This window comes from Anomaloglossus baeobatrachus, chromosome 2 (assembly GCF_048569485.1).
Source record: "Anomaloglossus baeobatrachus isolate aAnoBae1 chromosome 2, aAnoBae1.hap1, whole genome shotgun sequence".
In the NCBI taxonomy this organism is placed as follows: Eukaryota; Metazoa; Chordata; class Amphibia; order Anura; family Aromobatidae; genus Anomaloglossus; species Anomaloglossus baeobatrachus.
In genome coordinates, this window is record NC_134354.1 from 621,731,214 (window position 1) to 621,753,558 (window position 22,345).

General features: G+C 43.3%; 1 protein-coding gene across 6 annotated transcripts in view; it reads right to left on the reverse strand.

The window, feature by feature from the left end:
- Positions 1-22,345, reverse strand: part of ELF1 (E74 like ETS transcription factor 1) — a 203,588-nt gene that overhangs the window by 13,555 nt on the left and 167,688 nt on the right. For all 6 annotated transcript variants that reach the window (XM_075336846.1, XM_075336847.1, XM_075336844.1 and 3 more), the window contains 4 exons: positions 9,500-9,674; positions 5,280-5,387; positions 2,652-2,810; positions 2,026-2,109 (listed from right to left, as the gene is read on the reverse strand). In XM_075336846.1, the coding sequence (XP_075192961.1) occupies positions 2,026-2,109; positions 2,652-2,810; positions 5,280-5,387; positions 9,500-9,674 (526 nt within the window). The remainder of the gene's footprint in view (positions 1-2,025; positions 2,110-2,651; positions 2,811-5,279; positions 5,388-9,499; positions 9,675-22,345) is intronic.

Sequence of the window (22,345 nt, forward strand, 5' to 3'; positions counted from 1 at the left end):
CAGCGTCATCCATCAGATTATTAACCATAAATAATAATAAATTCGGCGTAATCCAAAGAGACCTTCATCAAAAACGGTCCAGGACCCCTTATGAAAAGACCCACTTCTCCTCTCCCAGACTCTCCTCCTCCCGACGCGTTTCCTGTGTGACATTCATCAGGGGAGCTTAAAGGAGTAGACCTATACTGGGTTATCAGGTGGTCACAGCGTTCGTCCTGGACAGTTTTTGATGAAGGTCTCTTTGGATTACGCCGAATATGATGACACGCTGACACTCTGGGAAACAAGATACCAGGATTTGGGTGAGATTGTTCCCTGATAGAGAGTATCAGGTTAGCCTATGGTGTCTGTATCTCTGGTTATTGTTTTCCAGCATCAACCGGTTGTGAAAAAATCACTGATCACACTGGTAGCTGGAGTCTAAATAGGACTTCTTGCTATTTATGGTTAATAATCTGATGGATGACGCTGCTAATATATTTAATTTAATTTAATTTTATGCATAGGCAAGGTAATCCTTCCCTATTTTTAGAGGAATTATTAAAAGTTATATTTTAGGTATTATTGCTGTATTTCAGGATTGTCATATTGATATACCATACCAGTGGCTGTATTATATATATACATAATAGCACAAAGGTTTCTCATTTCTCATAGTTCTATAATATTAATCTTCTTGCATTTCTTACCCAATAACTAAAAAGGACTCTGTTGGGATGTTTTTACTATGTAATCTTAAGCCAACATGCTCGAAGAGTTAAAGGGGTGGTTCACCCATATTCACAATTGGCCACATCGATATTATGTTGAGAAACAATATTTCTCTCAAATACCTTGTGTTGTCAATAGCACCTGTGAGCGGCGCTATTGCGGACTGCTCGTCCCCATGGCGTAACCCCCGGGCTCCATGACCTCAGGGATCCGGTCATGTCACGTCAACTTCCTATTCAGCTGACATCACCGCAGGCGGTCACAGTCTCTGAGTCACTGGGCGGCGTTTCCCACTCAGCACAGCCCGGCGTGTCACCTGCTTGCGCGCTCTGTAGCAAAGGCGGAGTGAGCAGGGAGGTGATGTGCTTTGATGCTGGACTGTGCTAAGAGGTCTGTAGTCAGACTCCGCCCCTTCTGTGATTAGCAGCTTCTGTCTATGGAAATGTACACTGAAAAGCCTGGTGTGAGCGGGGGCAGCTGTTTGGGCTCTGCTATATGTTAAAAATAATAGCTTTCACTGTGTCAGAACAGCTGCAGCCACTAATCTAAGTGATACATCGTTCGATTCAGAGTCTCTTTGCTTACATGCTGCTCTTACATCAGGTAGCAAAAGCCTGACAGATTCCCTTCAAATATAGAAAATTGCAAACATGGTTAACGCCAGTCATGATGCTTTTCCAAATATATGAGGAAGGGCTGCATATCTCTGCGGAAAATCGAATGTGCATGAAAAAGACCAATTTTGTGCGCTCATCTTTTGCTGAGAGAAACTGGGGCTCAGATTGGCTGGATATTTCATGTCACACTCTTCCAGATGAAAGGACAAGCAAACTCCAGTAAGCTGAGCACATACAATTAAAGAATCCCTCCCAATAAAGTTTTTTACTAAATATGTGTAATCTAGTCTGTGTGTTAATATACTCACCGCCGCCTGTTCCAGCATCCAGCGCTCCACTCCTCTTCTCAGGGACGTCACGGCTCCTCAAACTATCCAGAACACTCTATGCTCTGTGCGTGAGCTGGAAGTCTCTTTTTTTACAATGTAAGCCTCTTTCTGACACTCCATAAACTTACATTGTAAAAGCCATTTCTGGGTCACGCCAAATGCAGAGTGACCTGGACAGTCTGCAGAACGGTGACATCACTGAGAAGAGGACCAGAGAAGCGCTGAATACTGAAAAAGATGGCAGTAGTTGAGAATTTAACGCACTCTGTACATACACACAGATTTAGTAAAAATAAATAAATAATGGGAGAGCTTTTAGGGTATCAGTGACAGCTGTTGGCTGAATAATTAGTAAGCTACAGCATTACCTTTCCCATCTTTGCTTTTCTTCTTCACAGATATATTTGGGGTAGTGGTGGGGGACTCAGAGCGAGTAGTTTTTGTTTTTCTTCCTAATGAAAAATATAATAGAACAAAGAATATTAGTTTTTGTAGAATCCTCTGCAGGCTGATGGCCATCTGAACTGGCAGCAACTATAAGGCTATGTGCCCATGGGAGCTCGCACCTGTGGATATCTCCGCAGGTACGGCAGCAGGTTTCCCTCAGCTGCTCGCCGAAATCCGCAGCTATTTTTAGCTGCTTAGTACAGCAAAATAGCTGCGGAAAACCTGCGGATATTCCTGCGGAAGTCTCGGCCCTATCTCCATAGTGGAGAGCCAGGATTTCCGCAGAAAGAATTGACATGCAATTACGTGTGGCTACGGGACATCCACAGCATGTTCCGCAGCCACACGTATCCGCAGCATGGACACAGCACTTCCCATGTCCCATAGGATAACATGGGGAGTGTCTGTGCATGCTGAAACCTGCGGATTTATCTGGAAAATCCAGAAAATCTGCGGATTTTCCGCAGATAAAATCTCACGTGGGCACATAGCCTAAGGAGTAGATGAAAGACAGGTAACAGGATGTCACAGCGGTAACTCTCCTAACCTTTTTTCCTTTTCGGCTGCTCATCCGGAGGAGAGTCTAGTGGGTCTTGATAAAGGTTCTGCTGTATCTCCATCACGTCCGGAATTCCATCTACGGTGACCGACACGTGAGTAATTGGAGTGACGATCAGCTCATCTTCAGATGTTCCAAATATGTTCGCTACAAAAAGATTAAGAAAATTAATGTCCTCATTTTAACAACCTCCACACTCCAGACATTTTTTTCACCCCCTTTCTTCCATGAGCCAGAAATTTTTTGCATTTTGCTGTAGACATACACACATGGTCAAAATTGTTGGTACCTTTCATTTAATGCAAGAAAAACCCACAATAGTCACAGAAATAACTCGAATCTGACAAAAGTAATAATAAATAAAAAAAATCTATGAAAATCAACAAATGAAAGTCAAACATCACTTTTCTGCTTCCACAGAATTAAAAAAAGAAAAAATAAAACTCATGAAATAGGCCTGGACAGAAATGATGGCACCCTCCTCCTCTTCTCTCTTAACTTAATATTTTGTTGCACAACCATTAGAGGCAATCACTGCAATCAAATGATTCCTGTAACGGTCAATAAGACTTCTGCGCCTCTCGACAGGTATGTTGGTCCACTCCTCAAGAGAAAACTGCTCCAGTTGTCTGGTGTTTGAAGGTTGCCTATTCCAGACGGCATGTTTCAGCTCTTTCCAAAGATGCTCAATAGGATTTAGGTCAGGGCTCATAAAAGCCACTTCAGAATAGTCCGATATTTTCCTCTTAGCCATTCTTGGGTGTTTTTAGCTGTGTGTTTTGGGTCATTATCCTGTTGAAAGACCCATAACCTGTGACTGAGACCAAGCTTTCTGACACTGGGCAGCACATTTCTCCCTAGAATCCCTTGATAGTCTTGAAATTTCATTGTACCCTGCACAGATTCAAGACACCCTGTGTCAGATGCAGGAAAGCAGCCCCAGAACGTAACAGAGCCTCTTCCATGTTTCACAGTAGGGACAGTGTTCTTTTCTTGATAGACTTCATTTTTCCGTCTGTGAACATAGAGCTGCTGTGTCTTGCCAAAAAGTTAAATTTTTGCCTCATCTGTCCATAGTACATTCTCCCAGAAGCTTTGTGGCTTGTCAACATGTAGTTTGGCAAATTCCAGTCTGGCTTTTTTATGATTTTTTTTTTTCCAACAATGGTGTCCTCCTTGGTCGTCTTCCAGGAAGTCCAATTTGGCTCAAACAACGACGGATGGTGTGATCTGACACTGATGTTCCTTGAGCTTGAAGTTTACCTTTAATCTCTTTAGAAGGTTTTCTGGGCTCTTTTGTTACCATTCGTATTATCCGTCTCTTTGATTTGTCATCAATTTTCTTCCTACTGCCATGTCCAGAGAGGTTCGCTACAGTCCCATGGATCTTAAACTTCTGAATAATATGTGCAACTGTAGTCACAGGAACATCAAGCTGCTTGGAGATGGTCTTATAATCTTTATCTTAACATGTTTGTCTATAATTTTCTTTCTAATTTCCTGAGACAACTCTTTCCTTCACTTCCTCTGGTCCATGTTGAGTGTGGTACACACCATGTCACCAAACAGCATCTGTATCTGTATCTGTAGCCCTATATAGAGGCCCATAGACAGATTACAAGAGTGTAGTAGACACCTGTGATGCTCATTAGTTGACACACCTTGATTTATTATGTCCCTTTTGTCACATTATTTTCAGGGGTACCATCATTTCTGTCCAGGCTTGTTTCATGAGTTTTATTTATTTTTTTTTTAATTTCTGTGGAAGTATGGTTAAAAAGCAACGTCTGACTTTCATTTGTTTATTTTTATAGATTTTTTATTATTTTTGTCAGATTCAAGTTATTTCTGTGACCATTATGGGTTTTTATTTCATTAACTGAGGGGTACCAGCAATTTTGACCACGTGTGTGAACGTACTCAGAAGCAAAACATTCAAATTTCTCGTCTATGTATCTGGGTGAGCGCTGGGTTTTGCAGGGACAACTATTTTTTAGCAGTACCATTTCAGGGTATAAAGGACTTTTTTTTCAACACTTCTCTCTGTTTTTATCTCATGGGTTTTTTTTTTCTTAAGCTATGTCCATAGCATTTTACCTAATGTTTATAGACCCCGTCACATTTAACGACTTACCAGCGATCCCGAAAACGATGCGACCTGATAAGGATCGCTGGGAGGTCGCTGGTGAGAGGTCACATAGTCAGATCGACCAACGATGCAGTAACGATGAGCGACCTGTATAACGATGAGTGACCTGTATAGGAGGTAATTGTTAGGTGTCAAACACAGCGACATGTCCTGCCCAGCAGGACATCACTTTTGAAGAAAATGGTCCGGACCCTTCAGCAACGACTACCGATCTCACAGCAGGGGCCTGATCGCTGGTAGGTGTCACACTTAACGAGATCGCTGCTGCGTCACAGAAACGGTGACGCAACAACGATCTAGTTAGCAATCTCATTAGTGATCTCGTTGTGTGTGACGGGGCCTTATGACAAGCTTAGACTTTTTGGAGCTTTGTTTGTTTGTTTTTTTGTAGACATTTTTTAACACAAGACCTAATTGCCTAGTGGTAAGGTATCAGCCTTGAGATTACGCATGCACTTCACACTCACCTAATCTTTTCTCATCCAGTAATGCATCTGGAGAGTCCATATTAAGAAGTGCTTCAGCGGCTTCAATCGTTTCCATGGTTTCATCACCATTATGACAGGAAGCTTCAACTAGAAGAAATTGTTTTCCGTTACTTATTGCTTACATTTTGTAAGATACACTTTGTGGGTTTCATATCCAAGAAGCTTTAAATTGCTCATGATTCTGCATTTTCACAATTGACCAGCAGATGGCACTAATGCTTTATCATTGCTTTGGAGCGATTCTTGTATGGCATTAGCCAGTGAAAACTGGATTGGGTTAGATACATTCGTGTCAGAAAAGGCAAAATGTGTTCTACAATGATACCAGAAGAAACAAACAAGTACAAGATAACGTATAGGATCCTAAATAACGCATTTATACTGGCCGATTATTCTGAATGGGCTTTTGGCCAGACAATTTGGCACAACTCTGACCAGACAATCACCCAAGGAATAAGCAAAACACTCATTTATTGGGTAAAATAATGTATGCTTGCTTAAAGAAGCACGACTGCCAAACTTATAGCCTAAACCTGTGTAATTGTGTACAACATGTCAGATATCACATGTATTGGAATCATGGACATGTGAAGGAGATCTAATGCTGAGCGGTGGTCAGTCAGTGGGGTATGGACATGTGAAGATCTAATGCTGAGCGGTGGTCAGTCAGTGGGGTATGGACATGTGAAGGAGATCTAATGCTGAGCGGTGGTCAGTCAGTGGGGTATGGACATGTGAAGGAGATCTAATGCTGAGCGGTGGTCAGTCAGTGGGGTATGGACATGCGAAGGAGATCTAATGCTGAGCGGTGGTCAGTCAGTGGGGTATGGACATGCGAAGGAGATCTAATGCTGAGCGGTGGTCAGTCAGTGGGGTATGGACATGCGAAGGAGATCTAATGCTGAGCGGTGGTCAGTCAGTGGGGTATGGACATGTGAAGGAGATCTTCTAATGCTGAGCGGTGGTCAGTCAGTGGGGTATGGACATGTGAAGGAGATCTAATGCTGAGCGGTGGTCAGTCAGTGGGGTATGGACATGCGAAGGAGATCTAATGCTGAGCGGTGGTCAGTCAGTGGGGTATGGACATGTGAAGGAGATCTTCTAATGCTGAGCGGTGGTCAGTCAGTGGGGTATGGACATGTGAAGGAGATCTAATGCTGAGCGGTGGGTGCGATTACAGCCGCCACTCACTATACACAAAGCGGTGACCGGAGCCGAACGCTGCAGGGAGAAATTAAGTTCAATTCCTCCAGGCAGCAGGGCTCTCTGTGTGGGTGGCAGGTTCAGAACGCTATTATCCTGCGGAGTAACCCCATATCTGTTTTTTTCACATGACAGGTTCCCTAGATTCTTAGCATCACATTGGCCTGTGTAATAGGACCTGTGCTGCGGATAACATAATATTCTATGCACACAGAACAATCCATTACCTCAACAACTGCTGACTGGTTTATATGTAGCCAATCGGAGGTCATTTTACAGTCTGTCAGCCAGTATAAAGGCAACCTAAGGTGCCATTAAACAACCCTTAGATCCATTTAGGTTGGTCGTCCTACTGCCCCAGTTAAATGACAAAACAGTAGTTAATTCACAGCCATCTATTTAGTCTTGCGAACCAGGCGAACGTAATGAACACAGCCTTATAGGGGATATGAACCAGGCGAACGTAATGAACACAGCCTTAGGCTATGTGCGCACAGTGCGTTTTTCGCGGCGTTTTTGGCCTCAAAACTGCAGGACTTTGCTTCCCCAGCAAAGTCTATGAGTTTTAATTTTTGCTGTCCGCACACATCTATTTTTATTACCTGCGTTTTAGAGTTAAAAAAAAAAAAATGGCCATGTCAGTTCTTTCCTGTGTTTTTCTGCGTTTTCCCCCCATGCAATGCATTGGAAAAACGCAGCAAAACGCAGAGATCAAAAACGCAGCAAAACGCAGCCAAAAACGCACCAAATCACGGCAAAAACGCATGCGGTTTTTTAATGCGTTTTTTCGACGCAGGTGCGTTTTTAACGGCCAAAAACGCACAAAAACGCAGCGTCAAAAAGACGCAGTGTGCGAACCTAGCCTTATAGGGGATTTGGCCCATAAGAAACTGCACCTTTCTAACTGCTGCCTCCATTCTGCAGAAACAGAAGTGTACTTAGGTAAGCTAATTGGGGCGTTTGGTGCACCCCTGGTGAGACCAAAAGCTCAGTGCAAGGTTCCACTCACTGGATTGCCATGCCCCACCACCATGATCGATAGCACTGGTTTGCCTGAGCTTTCCCCGCAGGCAGTGGTCACTCCAGGCCTGGTAATCTTCAGTGAGGAAGGCTGGGCATACAAACCAGGGGGCAGAACTTGTGCATGAAGCCACTTGTTCACACCAAGAGTGCACCAGGCACCCCGATTTGAATGTTTGATTAAACCTCAGGTTTTGCAGTCCCGAAGGCAGCAACTAGAACAATAAGGATGCGATTTTTATAGGGGTTGTATATGTTACAAGGCCATGTGCTTACTATATACTGTATATACTGTCATACTCACCAATCGACTCCCTTTAACAGTTAACATAGTCTTATAACAAAGCGCCCTTCTCCATCATATCAGAATCCAGCAGTCTGTAACCAATGTCAGGATGTAATAGTGACATTACCACATGTTGCTCAGGCAGCAAAACTAATAGATCTCCCATTGAGACTTTCAGCAAAATGCTGCCTGAGCACAGGGCACATCAGACTGTGAAACTGAAAAGTCGCTGGAACACATTACACTTTGTTCAACATCCATTTATTCTGCTAAATCTATTCTCAATATAAAGTCCTATAACTTGTGTGGCTGCAGGTAAAGCTCCCATGGTGGAAGCATCAAAATGTGTCTGTAGACCCATATGCACCCAGTATATTTGGCATAAACTGGGCTGTTTTGGGACTCTAGAGGCCTTATACATCTTTATATGAAGGGTGACACAGTAAAAAAAAGTATACAAAAGAAACAAATTACCCTTCCATAACTGGTTATCACAGTACAATGCATCATGAAATTACTGAAATCTGATAACTAGGTCATCGGTCTGGTTCTCTACATCACCCTTTATAGCAAAGCTTACCCGAATAACTCAGGAAAAAAATCATAACATGCGAGACACAAAGCAAGATTTGGGTCACCTTAATGTTCACTGACCTCCACACAGTGTTAGGCCCTGTGCGCACACTGCGTTTTTTGCTGCAAATTTGCCGTGGTTTTTGCTGCAGAAAAGGTGCGTTTATTGTTCATAAAGTTCATGCAGTCCTTCCCCAGCAAAGTCTATGAGAAATCCAAAATGCTGTGCGCACACTGAGTTTTTTTTTCCCTACAGATTTTGCTGCAGAATTTTTGCAGCAAAAAGAAGCCGTATGTCACTTCTTTTTTGCAGGTACCTGCGGTTTTGCCATTGATAATGGTTAAAAACCGCAGGGACAGAACCGCGGAAAATCCGCACCAAAACCGCAGCAGATTTTGGGTGTGTTTTTTGCCTCAGGTGCTGAATTCTGCCAGAGGGTGCAGATTTTGATTAAGAAACACATTTACTCAGTGCGTACAGGCCCTTAGGAGTTAGTATTTGTGCCACGATGTTTCGAATTTAAAACTTATGGTAAAATTAAAACAGACAGCCTTTCCTAAGGACAAAAGGAGGACAAAAGGAGAACAAAAGGAGAAAAGGGATTCCCCTCTCCAAGATCCTATTCCAATATGTAGTAGGTGTAATAATAATATTAGCAAATACCTTCAATTAATAATGTAGTATAGTTCTTCTGATATAGCCATGTCTCTTACTTCATGTGCAGGGCATTGCAGCTTAGATATTCATAGTTACCACCAGGAGCAACTAACTAATTGTCACTATATGAGCAGAAGTAACCATGGAAACCTAAGCTGCAATGCCATGCACATGAGGTAAGAGACATGGCTATATCAGGAGAACTATACTACATTTCTATTTGGAGGTATTTGCAAATATTATTATTATTGCACCTACTACATATTGGGATAGGATTTGGGAGATTGGGAATACCCCTTTTAATGCAAGTCAAAAATGTATGTAGGCAAATCCTGTCAGTCTTGCGCACAGTAGCCAAGCAGACTGCAGCTTCCATTGTTTGTAGTGCAGGTTAGAACAGGCCAGAAGTGAATGGTTATTATTGGCCACAATAACAGGTTTTACATTTTGCAATCGTACCTGTAAGAGTGAGGTCATCGTCTTCTATGATCTGCTCCTCTGCTACATCCAGTGAGTTCTCAGTGATCATGTCATTGGGATCATCCACGCATGTTAACCCCGAGTAACTGTGCAATAAATCTGCATTTGGAATGTGCTCTACAATGACAGCCGGGAAGATTGACGGGTCGTCAAGCTGTAGACAGAGAAAATGAGCTCATTAGTGGCAATGTTTTCCATGTTTAGAGCATTGGTAAATAATAGACGATACTACATTATTAAGCCCATTCCCAGGTACCAGTAGTGGCACGCCAGGAGGCTGCAACAGCAGAAAAATTCACAGGTAACTTGTATGGGCAGGTCAGATACAAAGGCCCAAAATACTAACGATATGCCTGGATACCAGGCAGGTGTTCTGTGTTTGCTGTTTGGGGGCATCTTGATTGTCCCCTAATGGAAGACGATGGTGAAAACAAGAGATGGACAACATGAAATTAACATGCACAAATGGGTCTGGCAGCAGCTTAGTTCTTTCATAAAACGAAAAGACATGAATGTTTCTAAAGTTGGGAGGTATAGATGATAGCAACAACTACTGAAAATGCCCAAACCGTCTAGATGGCAGACTCCCCAACTCCGTACACGAGTGCTCAGCCCAGAGAGTGGATCTAGCGAAGTCTGCAGGACTGCGGGATCAAAGTCAGCTGCACAGTTACTAATAAATAATCCATAATCTGGTGGATATCAGTAAGACATTAGTATTGTGACCAGTCATTGGTCATCCAGGCATTGGTCATCCAGTCATTGGTCATCCAGTCATTGGTCATCCAGTCATTGGTCATCCAGGCATTGGTCATCCAGGCATTGGTCATCCAGGCACTGGTCATCCAGGCACTGGTCATCCAGTCATTGGTCATCCAGGCATCCTTCCTTAGCAGCAGCGCAGCCGGTTCTGATCCCGCAGTCCTGCAATTCCACTATACCCAGTATTGGCCCGACAGGACTAGGCAGCAGCAGTTATCTCTACACAACCAGGTGCCTTCTTGTCATCTCAATACAATATTCGTAGGTGAGTGGACCACCTTAGGGAATTTTTGGGGTTGGACAGACCCACATTTTTTTCACCTTCCATACTGTGCTGCCCTATGAGCGCTTTCTGGGACTTCTCTAGAGTTCGTGGACCTCTCTGCCAGCGTTTACTCATCTATGACATTAATTTGCCTGTGATAATGTGACGAGGTAGGACATATATTGTTTCTGCAACTATTCACTACTGGTGAAGCTACTCTGATATGTAATTATGTGATACAGCACAAGCCATTGAAAATGGCAATTTAAGATTTGCTGCAGTAATGCAATGAGTGGCAAGTTAATGTTTGCTACATCTGTATACGGCAACTCCTCAATGCTGCAATTAAATAGTTAGTTAGTTTCACGATACAAATATGGGTTGTTTGATAGATAAGTCACTGAAGAATAGTATTTACAAGCAGTGATCTCCAAATCTTACAATTTACATGTTTATGCCTGAAGGTGTGCTGGGATATTTAGGAAACCTGTCAAAAGGTTTCCGATTTCTACATCAAATTTGACCCAAACCTATATTATTTTTCTTACACAAATTCTAAAGAGTAGATAAAGAGAACAAAATAAAACAAATCAGCCAAAAACATTGGAGACTGTCATTTTCATATTGAGGAATATTTCTATTACAGAAAGGTAATATTGGGTGAACGTATGTGAACCTCTTCTTCCAGTATCTGGTGTAACAATAATTGCATCTACAAGTTTCTGGTAATTGCTGATTAGTCCTGCACAGCGGCTTGGAGGAATTCTAGCTTACCTCCTTGTAAAACTGCTTCAACCCTGTTATATTGGTGGGTTTTCTCCCACAAACTGCTCGCTTAAGGTCCATCCCAACATTTCTATAGGATTATGGTCTTGGTCCTTACAAAACCTAAAATGTTATTCTTCTATAACCTTTCATTTGTTGATTGACTTGTGTGCTTTCTTGATGTATTAACCATGTTTTCTAGAGATTCCGCCCAGGTATAGACATCCCGATTATTTGCCTTAAAATTTCTGGTATAATTAAGGCTATGTGCCCACGATCAGGACTGTGTCCTGGACGCAGCAAGTCCTGACCTGTGGGTCCACGCTTCTCCTCCACAGGAGACCACAGCTGCATGTACCCACCATCAGTGTTCAGTGCGCTGCGGTCTCTCGCTTGTGTTCTTCCTATGGAGGACGCATGCGAATCCGCAGCAAACAATTGACATGCTGCGGTCTGGAAAGATGCACCGCAGGTCAGTGTTGCTGCGGATAAAACAAGCACAGTGGGCACAGGATTTCTAGAAATCCATCCACTATGCTTTTACTGTACGAGCATGCTGCATCCAAAACGCTGCAAACACTGATCGTGGGCATGCGGCCTAAGAATTCATTGTTCAATCACTGTTGACAAGCTGACCTGGTCATGATACAACAAAAGAGGCCCAAACTGTGATACCACCACCATGTTTTACAGCTGGTATTAGAAGTTTATGTTCTCATGCAGCATATTTGTTTTACCCTAAAACAGATTGCTTTTTATTTGTACCACAAATCTCTATTTTATTCTCACCTGTCCATAAAACACGGTTCCAATAAGTTTTCTGTCTTGTACAGGCGGTCTGTAGAAAACTATGCACAGGCAGCAATGTTTTTTGGAGTGGCTTTCTCTATACAATCTTACCATGCCCACTGTTGTTCAGTGTTCTCCTATTGATGGACTCGTGAACATTAACATCAATCATATAAATGTAGCCTTTAGTTGCGTAGAGGTTACCTTAGGTTTCTTTGTGACCTTGAGGACTAAAGGTATTGTCATACTTCGCGACGCTCCAGCGATCCCACCAGCGATCTGACCTGGCAGGGATCGCTGGAGCGTCGCTGCATGGTCGCTGGTGAGCTGTCAATCAGCCAGATCTCCACAGCGATCAGAGATCAGCGACCCGTGTAACGACGCTGTGCTTGGTAACCATAGTACACATCGGGTTACTAAACAAAGCGCTTTGCTTATAGTTACCCGATGTGTACCTTGGCTACGTGTGCAGGGAGCCGGCTTCTAGAAGCTGCGGACGCTGGTAACCAAGCAAAGTGCTTTGCTTGGTTACCCGATGTGTACCTTGGTTACCAGCGTCCGCAGAAGCTGGCTCCCTGCACATTCAGATCGTTGCTCTCTTGCTGTCAAACACAGCGATGTGTGCTTCACAGCGGGAGAGCAACGACCAAAAAAATGGTCCAGGACATTCAGCAATGACCGGCGACCTCACAGCAGGGGCCAGGTTGTTGCTGGATGTCACCCACAGCGACATAACTAGCAATATCACTGTTGCGTCACAAAAACGGTGTGACTCAGCAGTGATGTCGCTAGCGATGTCACTTAGTGAGAAGTGCGTGGCCTTAATGCTCTCCTGGAAAGGAGAACAATGGTCTTGAATTTCCTCTTCCTCTCCACCAATCTTTGAGACTGTGGATTGGTGGAGTTGAAGTCCAAAATCTTTAACCCCTTCACGACCTGGTACGTCATGGGTCGTGTACTACACTGTGATGCAGGCTGGTGTCAGCTGATCTAATCAGCCGACATGTGCCTCTAACAGGCACAGGTGGATTAGAGATCCACCCGTGCATGTTAACTAGATACTTCATGCTGTCAATCTCTGACATCAGGATTTAATGCACGCTTGTGGGGAGTGCATCAATCCTCGCTCCCAACAGCGCCCCCGTGACATGATTATGGGGCACTGGTGGGTTGTCAAGACAGCTGGGGGTGAGCTGATGAACCCTATGTCTGTTATGAAATAGTTCGTGTGAACACTGGCTGAGTGCCAGCATTCATAGGAAGACAACTTTTGTGCTGTACAGAGCGGTGCTAATGCCCTGATGCTCTGTACAGCACAAGTGATCGGATGTCAAGTCCATTAAGGGGATTAGTAAAAATAATAAAAAGTGGAGGGAAAACTGTTTTAAAAATATCAAAAAAATAAAAACAAAAAACACAGTTTAAATCACCCCCCCTTTTGCTCCATTAAAAAGAAAACAAATGCACATACAGTCATATGAAAAAGTTTGGGCACCCCTATTAATGTTAACCTTTTTTCTTTATAACAATTTGGGTTTTTGCAACAGCTATTTCAGTTTCATATATCTAATAACTGATGGACTGAGTAATATTTCTGGATTGAAATGAGTTTAATTGTACTAACAGAAAATGTGCAATCCGCATTTAAACAAAATTTGACCGGTGCAAAAGTATGGGCACTCATCAATTTCTTGATTTGAACACTCCTAACTACTTTTTACTGACTTACTAAAGCACTAAATTGGTTTTGTAACTTCATTGAGCTTTGAACGTCATCGGCAGGTGTATCCAATCATGAGAAAAGGTATTTAAGATGGCCACTTGCAAGTTGTTCTCCTATTTGAATCACCAATGAAGAGTGGCATCAAATCAACTCTCAAATGATCTGAAAACAAAGATTATTCAACATAGTTGTTCAGGGGAAGGATACAAAAAGTTGTCTTAGAGATTTAAACTGTCAGTTTCCCCTGTGAGGAACATAGTAAGGAAATGGAAGAACACAGGTACAGTTCTTGTTAAGCCCAGAAGTGGCAGGCCAAGAAAAATATCAGAAAGGCAGAGAAGAAGAATGGTGAGAACAGTCAAGGACAATCCACAGACCACCTCCAAAGACCTGCAGCTTCATCTTGCTGCAGATGGTGTCAATGTGCATCAGTCAACAATACAGCGCACGTTGCACAAGGAGAAGCTGTATGGGAGAGTGATGCGAAAGAAGCCGTTTCTGCAAGCACGCCACAAACAGAGTCGCCTGAGGTATGCAAAAGCACATTTGGACAAGCCAGTTACATTTTGGAAGAAAGTCCTGTGGACTGATGAAACAAAGAATGAGTTGTTTGGTCATACAAAAAGGCGTCATGCATGGAGGCAAAAAAACACGGCATTCCAAGAAAAGCACTTGCTACCCACAGTAAAATTTGGTGGAGGTTCCCTCATGCTTTGGGGCTGTGTGGCCAATGCCGACACCGGGAATCTTGTTAAAGTTGAGGGTCGCATGGATTCAACTCAGTATCAGCAGATTCTTGACAATAATGTGCAAGAATCAGTGACGAAGTTGAAGTTACGCAGGGGATGGATTTTTCAGCAAGACAATGATCCAAAACACCGCTCCAAATCTACTCAGGCATTCATGCAGAGGAACAATTACAATGTTCTGGAATGGCCATCCCAGTCCCCAGACCTGAATATCATTGAAAATCTGTGGGATGATTTAAAGCGTGCGGTCCATGCTCGGCGACCATCAAACTTAACTGAACTTGAATTGTTTTGTAAACAGGAATGGTCAAATCTACCTTCATCCAGGATCCAGGAACTCATTAAAAGCTACAGGAAGCGACTAGAGGCTGTTATTTTTGCAAAAGGAGGATCTACAAAATGTCACTTTTATGTTGAGGTGCCCATACTTTTGCACCTGTCAGTTATTAGATATATGAAACTGAAATAGTTGTTGCAAAAACCCAAATTGTTATAAAGAAAAAAGGTTAAACATTAATAGGGGTGCCCAAACTGTTTCATATGACTGTATTTGGCATCACCGCTTTCACACATGCCAGAGTTACCAAAATAAAAATAAATTAATCTCATCAGTAATGAACATAGAGGGGGAAGGGGAAAAAAAAAAAAAATCACACTGCCAAAATTAAAGTGTTGTTTTTGGTCGCCGCAGCTTTGTAATAAAATCCAAAAACATCGCATCTACACCAAAACAGTGTAATTAAAAACGTCAGCTCAGGACGCCAAAAATATCCATCACGGAGCCCCCCAATCCCAAAAAATTAGAACACTACGGGTCTCAGAAAATAAGAGTGATACTTTTTTTTTCACAAATTTCAGATTTTTTTTTTCACTAAATAAAGAAACAAAACGTACGTTTGCCATCTATGAACTTGTACTGACCTTGGGAATCATAAAGACAGGACAGTTTTACCATATAGCGAACATTATAAAGAAATGAAAAAAAGTCATTGTGGAATTGCACTTTTTATGCAGTTTGATCACACTTGATTTGGCATTGACAAAACTATGGAGTAAGTCGTGTATAATCCATGCCTTTTTAGTGCGCATCAGAAGCAGAAAGAAACATACTAAAAACTAGTATTTGGTTTTTAACCTTTGGATTTTCCACATCTAATGCAAATTCTATGGGGAAAATCTGCACATAAAACTCAGCGTACCCACAAGAGAAAATGAAAGCACCACTCCAGTGCGGTTTTTCTTTCACCGCTGGAGTGGCACTTTAAGGCTATGTGCGCAAATTGCCTTTTTTTGTGACCACAAAGATGCAGCGTTTTTGTTTCTGCGTTTTTTCCAATGCATTGCATGGGTGAAAAACGCTGTCAAAAACGCAGAAATAATTGACATGTTGCATCTTTGTGGTCACCACAAAAACGCACCTAAAACAAAACTGCACAGTGCGACAGCAAAAATGAGAACTCAGACTTTACTGGGGAAGCAAAGTCATGCAGTTTTAAGACCAAAAATGCACCCGAAATACGCGCAAAAACGATGAAAAATACGCACAGTGCGCACATAGCCTTAATCAAAGCCCCCTGCCCCTAGTATTATCTCACCCTCTGGCGTTATCATACTTTTCGGCATTTATTTTGGTCCCGCACCTTCCTGTGACTGTAACTTCTGACAGGACAGAAATCAGAAGTTACATCACAAGATCTCAATGCAAGTCTATGAGAGTCAGAATGGGGCTCTCATAGAGTTACAACAATTTGTGACCTCTGGCACGCTCCATGAAACACTGGAGCTTCCGGCAGGACACAAATCACAGGAGATCAACTGGAGCTACGCTAGACAAAAAAAGAAGATGCCAGAAGGAGAGTATTAGACAGGGGGCAGGGAATTTAACTTTAAAAGCACAGAGGTGCAATAAAAAAAAAAAAAAAAAAAAAAACAACAACAACTGCTGGCGTGGTGCTTAAATGCCACAGAATGCAAAAACACACCGCAAGTCAATTTCCATAGCACAAGGCAAGCACAGTGGGCATCAGACAATCCCACTCACTTTGCTGGAAATGTAAGATGCTGCATTTTTTTGCGCAGTGAAAATACACAGCGTAAAAAACTCACAATGGAAACTTACACTAAAAATAGCTATGTAAGCTTGATGAGCATCCACCTCTCTCCTTCTAAGCTCCTCAGAAATCTCCTTTGCTCGTGCCATGAACCATTTCCACAAATGTGTTGTGAAGATCAAAATTTGTTAAGATTCCTATTCTTTAAATGAAACAGGTCGCCCACTCACACCTGATTGTCACCTCATTGATTGAAAACCCCACACGTATTTGACCTCCAGTTATTTGCTAATCCTAAAAGGTTCACAAACTTTTGCCAGTGGCAGACATGCTATCTTGGATTATTTTCTTAAAGTGAACCTGTCATCAGAAATTTAGCTATAAAGCTAAAAGTTCCCCCCTCTGCAGCTCCTGGGCTGCATTCTAGGAAGCTTCCTATAGTTCTTGTGGCCGCTTTTATACCAAAATAAACACTTTGTAAACTTGTACCTTTTCTTATGCAAATTTCGTAAATCTTCCATGGGGGCGGGCTGCCTGGAGTCCGTTGCTGTTCCTCCAGCAGATTTACGCCGCCCCCGAACGCTGAATTTCAAAGCTCAGGACGCCGCCCATGGGTGCCCGTGGTCCCGCGCATGCGCTGTTCCACTGTAGCGGTGCCGTGCACTGTGTGCACGTGTGACCGCTGGTGACGCTTTGCGCAGGCACGAGGTTATGGGCGGCGCTGTGAGTGTCATCATAAAGTGCCGGCCATAACCTCGTGACCACACTTTCCCCTATTACTCCAGCGTTATGCGCAAGCGCTCGCTGGCCAGATGACCGGACTTCACCTCTTTCCCATCCTGCTCAGCAGCAGGTGACGTCCGGTCATCTGGCCAGCGAGCGCTTGCGCATAACGCTGGAGTAATAGGGGAATATATATATATATAGCGACTACTGTCCAATACTCGCGTATTCATTCTGAATAACGTGCGCAATGCAAGTCAGTGGGGGAAAACTCGCAAAGTAACGAGTAACCCGAATGCCGTACTATGTGTGCGAGTAGCGAATAATGCGGAATTCGGGTTACTCGTTACTTTGCGAGTTTTTCCTCACTGACTTGCATTGCACACGCTATTCAGAATGAATACGCAAGTATTAGACAGTACTTGTTATGAGTATAGCGAGTGCGAATAGTTAGGTACTCGCTCAACTCTATGTATAACCAGTTTAAGATTACTGCAGTCAGATTAAGGCCATGGGCGCACACTGAGTATTTGGCTGTAAAAATTTCTGCACCAAATCTGCATTTCATAGCAGGAAACACGCTGCGGTTTTGCTGCACATTTTGGGTGATTTTTTGATTAATTTTTTTCCAATGCGTTTTTCATACTTTAGGGGTGGAAAACTTAAGACAATGGGTTAGGGGGAAACATGCTAAACGAATTGACATGCCGCAGTTTATTCTCAGCTGCAAATCTGCAAGGGAAAAACGAGCAACATGTGCACAACACTTCAGGATTCTCATTGGCTTTGCTGGCATAAGGATTTGCACGCAGTTTTGTGATACAACAGCACTAAAATAAGCATCAAAAACTAGATAAAAACGCACCGTGTGCACATAGACTAAGGACACTATGGAGACCCTAAAGAACTGTATTTTTCAGACTATAAGACATACTTTTTCCCTCAAATGGGGTGGGGGGGGGGGGGGAGAGTAATATAGTCCATATGTACTTGGATACTGGTGGGGCGGGATGAGGTGGCGGTGGAGCGGATGTCACAAGAGACAGGAGCAAGCTGCAGTGGTGACTGATGTTAACAAAATTAATATTCGCTGCTCCCTAGGCCCATAATCCTGCCCACCTCTCTGCAATGAAGCCGGTGCCTAGAGGTGGGCGGGATTATGAGAGTGGGGAGCAGAGAATATACATTTGCTTTAATAACAGACACACGTTTTCCCCAGTCGTCATCTTCCTGCAGTGGCAATTGTGTATCTGCTATAAAAGAAAATGAATATTCACTGCTCCCACAAAACCAAGCGTGGGGAGCAGTTAATATTCATTTTGGATTAGCCAGCAGCTGATGTTGGCGTGTGACTGGGGTCACATGGCAGTGACGTAATGCGCTGCCGGCTTACATGCCGAAGAGAGTTGCTATCATCAGAAGGGAAAGCCGCTCATCAGGGAAGAAGAGGGAACACTAGTGTGATTGTTTAGTTTCTTGTATGTGTGCGGCATAACGGAAGGTAAATATACCAGGATAGGCCCATAATGGGGAACATATATACCAGGATGGGTCCATGATGGGAACATATGTACCAGGATGGGGGACATATTTAGCACGATTGAGGACATACATTGAAGGGGCCCAGGATAGGGGATCATTAGTAAAGAATTGAGGGACATTACCCCCATAACAGTGTCAGCAGCAGATATCCCCATAACAGTACGTCATGACCTAAAACTTAGATGCATCTTATGGTTCGATGCATCTAAGGCTGCTTTCACACCTCGAGTTTTTCCTGTGCGGCACAATCCGGCACTTTGCAGGAAAAACGCAACAGTTTTTTTTTTGCTGCCGGTTGCGGTTTTCCTGCATAGACTTTAATTAGTGCCGTATTGTGCCACATGGGCTTGCGTTCCGTCCGTTTTTTTGCCGCATGCGGCAGATTTAGCCGATGCGGCGGCCGGATGGAACGTTGCCTGGCACGTTTTTTTGTGCGGCAAAAAAACCGCATTGCGCCGCATCCGGACGATGCGGTGCATTTTTCAATGCATGCCTATGGACGCCGGATGTGGCAAAACCCGCATCCGGCTGCCGCATGCGGTTTTTGCCACTGCGCATGCTCAGTAGCATGCCGCAAGCGGCAAAAACCGGACGGGCCGCATTTAAAAAACTTACGCAAAGGATGCGGCTTTTTCGCCGCATCCGTAGCATAGGTTTTAGAGCCGGACTGGCCGGCTCTGCACCTACCGGATGTGTGAAAGCAGCCTTATAGTCCAAAAAAATACAGAACTTCACTTATGATTAAGGACTCCGCACGTTTTTAAAAATGAAGTCCGAAACGCGTTAAGCCCCCCCTTTTTTGTTATCCTTATCTAGGTCTTCACATTGTTACTATTTTTAACCTTTTCAAATAAAGCCTTGATGTTTTTTACCTAAATAAGAAAAATTGTGCTGGATCCTCAATTTTCTTTTCCCTTGGCGTACCTTACCGGTCAGGACTTACCGGTGGATCCCAAGCACCCGTTAGGAGCAGCAGTCGGAACAGCAGGTGAGCGGAGAAATTCCTCCTTTTTCCTCATTGCTTACATAGTATAATAACTGTATAGATGGTTCCTAAAAACATTATTTTCACAACTTTAGAAATCTAACATTGTCAAGCTAATAAAATTCCCTTTTTGTAAAATGATGCAGCCGGTGTTCCAAACAAACAGATTGTCGTGGATTACATGATACTATTGAAGAACGCAGCATTACAAACTGCACTGTGCAAGGAATTTCAAAGTAATCGCACGCACACAAGGACACAAGCCCATAATCATAGCCGCTCTGTCCCAGTGAGGATGAAGGGTTTCACAATAATCCACCGAAGATCGAGCACAATGATACAAATATAATGAAGTCAAGCACAACACAAAACCCGCTATTACATCATGTTCTTCAATATGGATCTGGGAATAATTACAATTGTGGATGCACCGGCCAACCGGCAGTGTCCTGCCAGATGTATTACAGCTAATCTGTTAACATCAGGATCCCGTTTTCTTAGGAAAATGGTGCGAGTCCCAGAACAAGCACCCTCCATGATCCTCAATGTACTCTACCACAAAGCACATTAAAATAAAACACATTCACTTCTTATGCGGGCGTCACACGAGACGAGCTATCGCGCGATGCATCGTCGGGGTCACGGTTTTCATGACGCACATCCGGCATCGCTTGCGACGTCGTTTCGTGTGACACCTCCGAGCGACGCAGAATCGCTCACAAATCGTGAGTCGTGTACTCATCGCTTATTTTTTCAAAATTGTTTATTTTTAATGGCGCCGGTTGTTCACCGTACCCGGGGCAGAACACATCGCTCCGTGTGATACCCGGGAACGATGTACACAGCTTACCTGCGTCCCGCGGCTCCCGCCGGCTATGCGGAAGGAAGGAGCTGGGCGGGATGTTTACGTCCCGGTCATCTCCGCCCCTCCGCTTCTATTGGCCGGCGTCTGTGTGACGTCGCTGTGACACCAAACGTCCCTCCCCCTTCAGGAAGAGGATGTTCGCCGCCCACAGCGAGGTTGCTCAGCAGGTAAGTACATGTGGCGGAGGTTTAACGACTTTGTGCGCCACGGGCAACTAATTGCCCGTGACGCACAAACGACGGGGGCGGGTACGATCACTCGTGCAATCACACAACAGATCGTACCGTGTGAAGCCCGCATTAGGCTATGTGCAGAAGATGCTTTTTCAGCAGATCAGATTTAACCCCCCCCAAAAAAAAAAAAAAGTCTAAGAGACTCTTCCTATTGATTTTAAATCATAAGGCATTGTTTTTTTTCCCCATTTCCTGAACCAGTAAAAAAAAAAGAAAACCGCGTCTTTACATAGCCCAAAACATTCCAACATGGGCTTTCTAAACCCGATTTTTAGGCTATCAGCAGAGGGTATCCTGCCATCTGTGACCGCTTCTCACTAATGTTAGAATTCAAAGCGGGCAAACACTAAGATATATTTCCACTTAAGAAAAACTTCCCACAAAGGAATGTTATACAAAATAAATTAAATCTGACAAATGTTCAAACACAATATGAAGGGAAATGCTCTCTTTTATATAACTGGAGACAAATAATATAAGATCCTTCACGGACAATAAGTTATGGTCACAGCTCACCTTACACCACTCTCTGCACTGGTCAAAGAATATTCCCAGCATGCTCTTCTACAGAAATCAATGAGCCATCTAAGGTTCTATGTTCCCATAGATGCTGCACCGCATATATCTGCAGAGCAGTTTAAAGGGAACCAATCACCAGGATTTTTGTATATAACCTAAAGCCAGTGCTATACTGGCACTATCAGGCTGAGTCTATACATACCTGTAGTGGTCAGCTCGGATGTTTAGGTTTTGAAATCCAAGAAAGCGAAGTTTATAAAGTCATCAGCTTCTTGAGTGACAGCAGCTGAGGATCAGATAATATCTGAGGAAGTGAATTTCATACTTATCCCTCCCCCTGTTAGAATTAGCATAAGTATTATGCAATCAAGTTAATTTTTGACTTGCAGGACACCATGTGACCAGAAGGGGCGGGGCTTCAGCCAACAAAGCTGATACCAGGAAGAAACATTTTCTGTTGGCTGAGGCCCCGCCCCTTCTGGTCACATGGGGATGACCTTCTGTTTTCTGATCACATGGGTATGACCTCCACACAGGGGACAATGTGAAGGCTTGCACTGTAAATTGGAAGAAGACTATATGCAGGTTCATACTGTATGTAAGGGGCTCGTACTGTATATAAGGGGCTATATGAAACATGGAAATACCCCTTTAAGCATTTCGACCTCAGTGCAGTCTTTTACACATAAACTACTTACAAAAAGTTAGGGATATTTGGCTTTCAGGTGAAATTTATGTAAAACGTTCATGCTACAGTGATATTTTATCATGAAAGTATGGCAGTTAAGTAGAAGCATGCAAAGTTGATTTCTTCATCTCAAACAATTTATTAAAACAAAAGCCAACAACAGTGG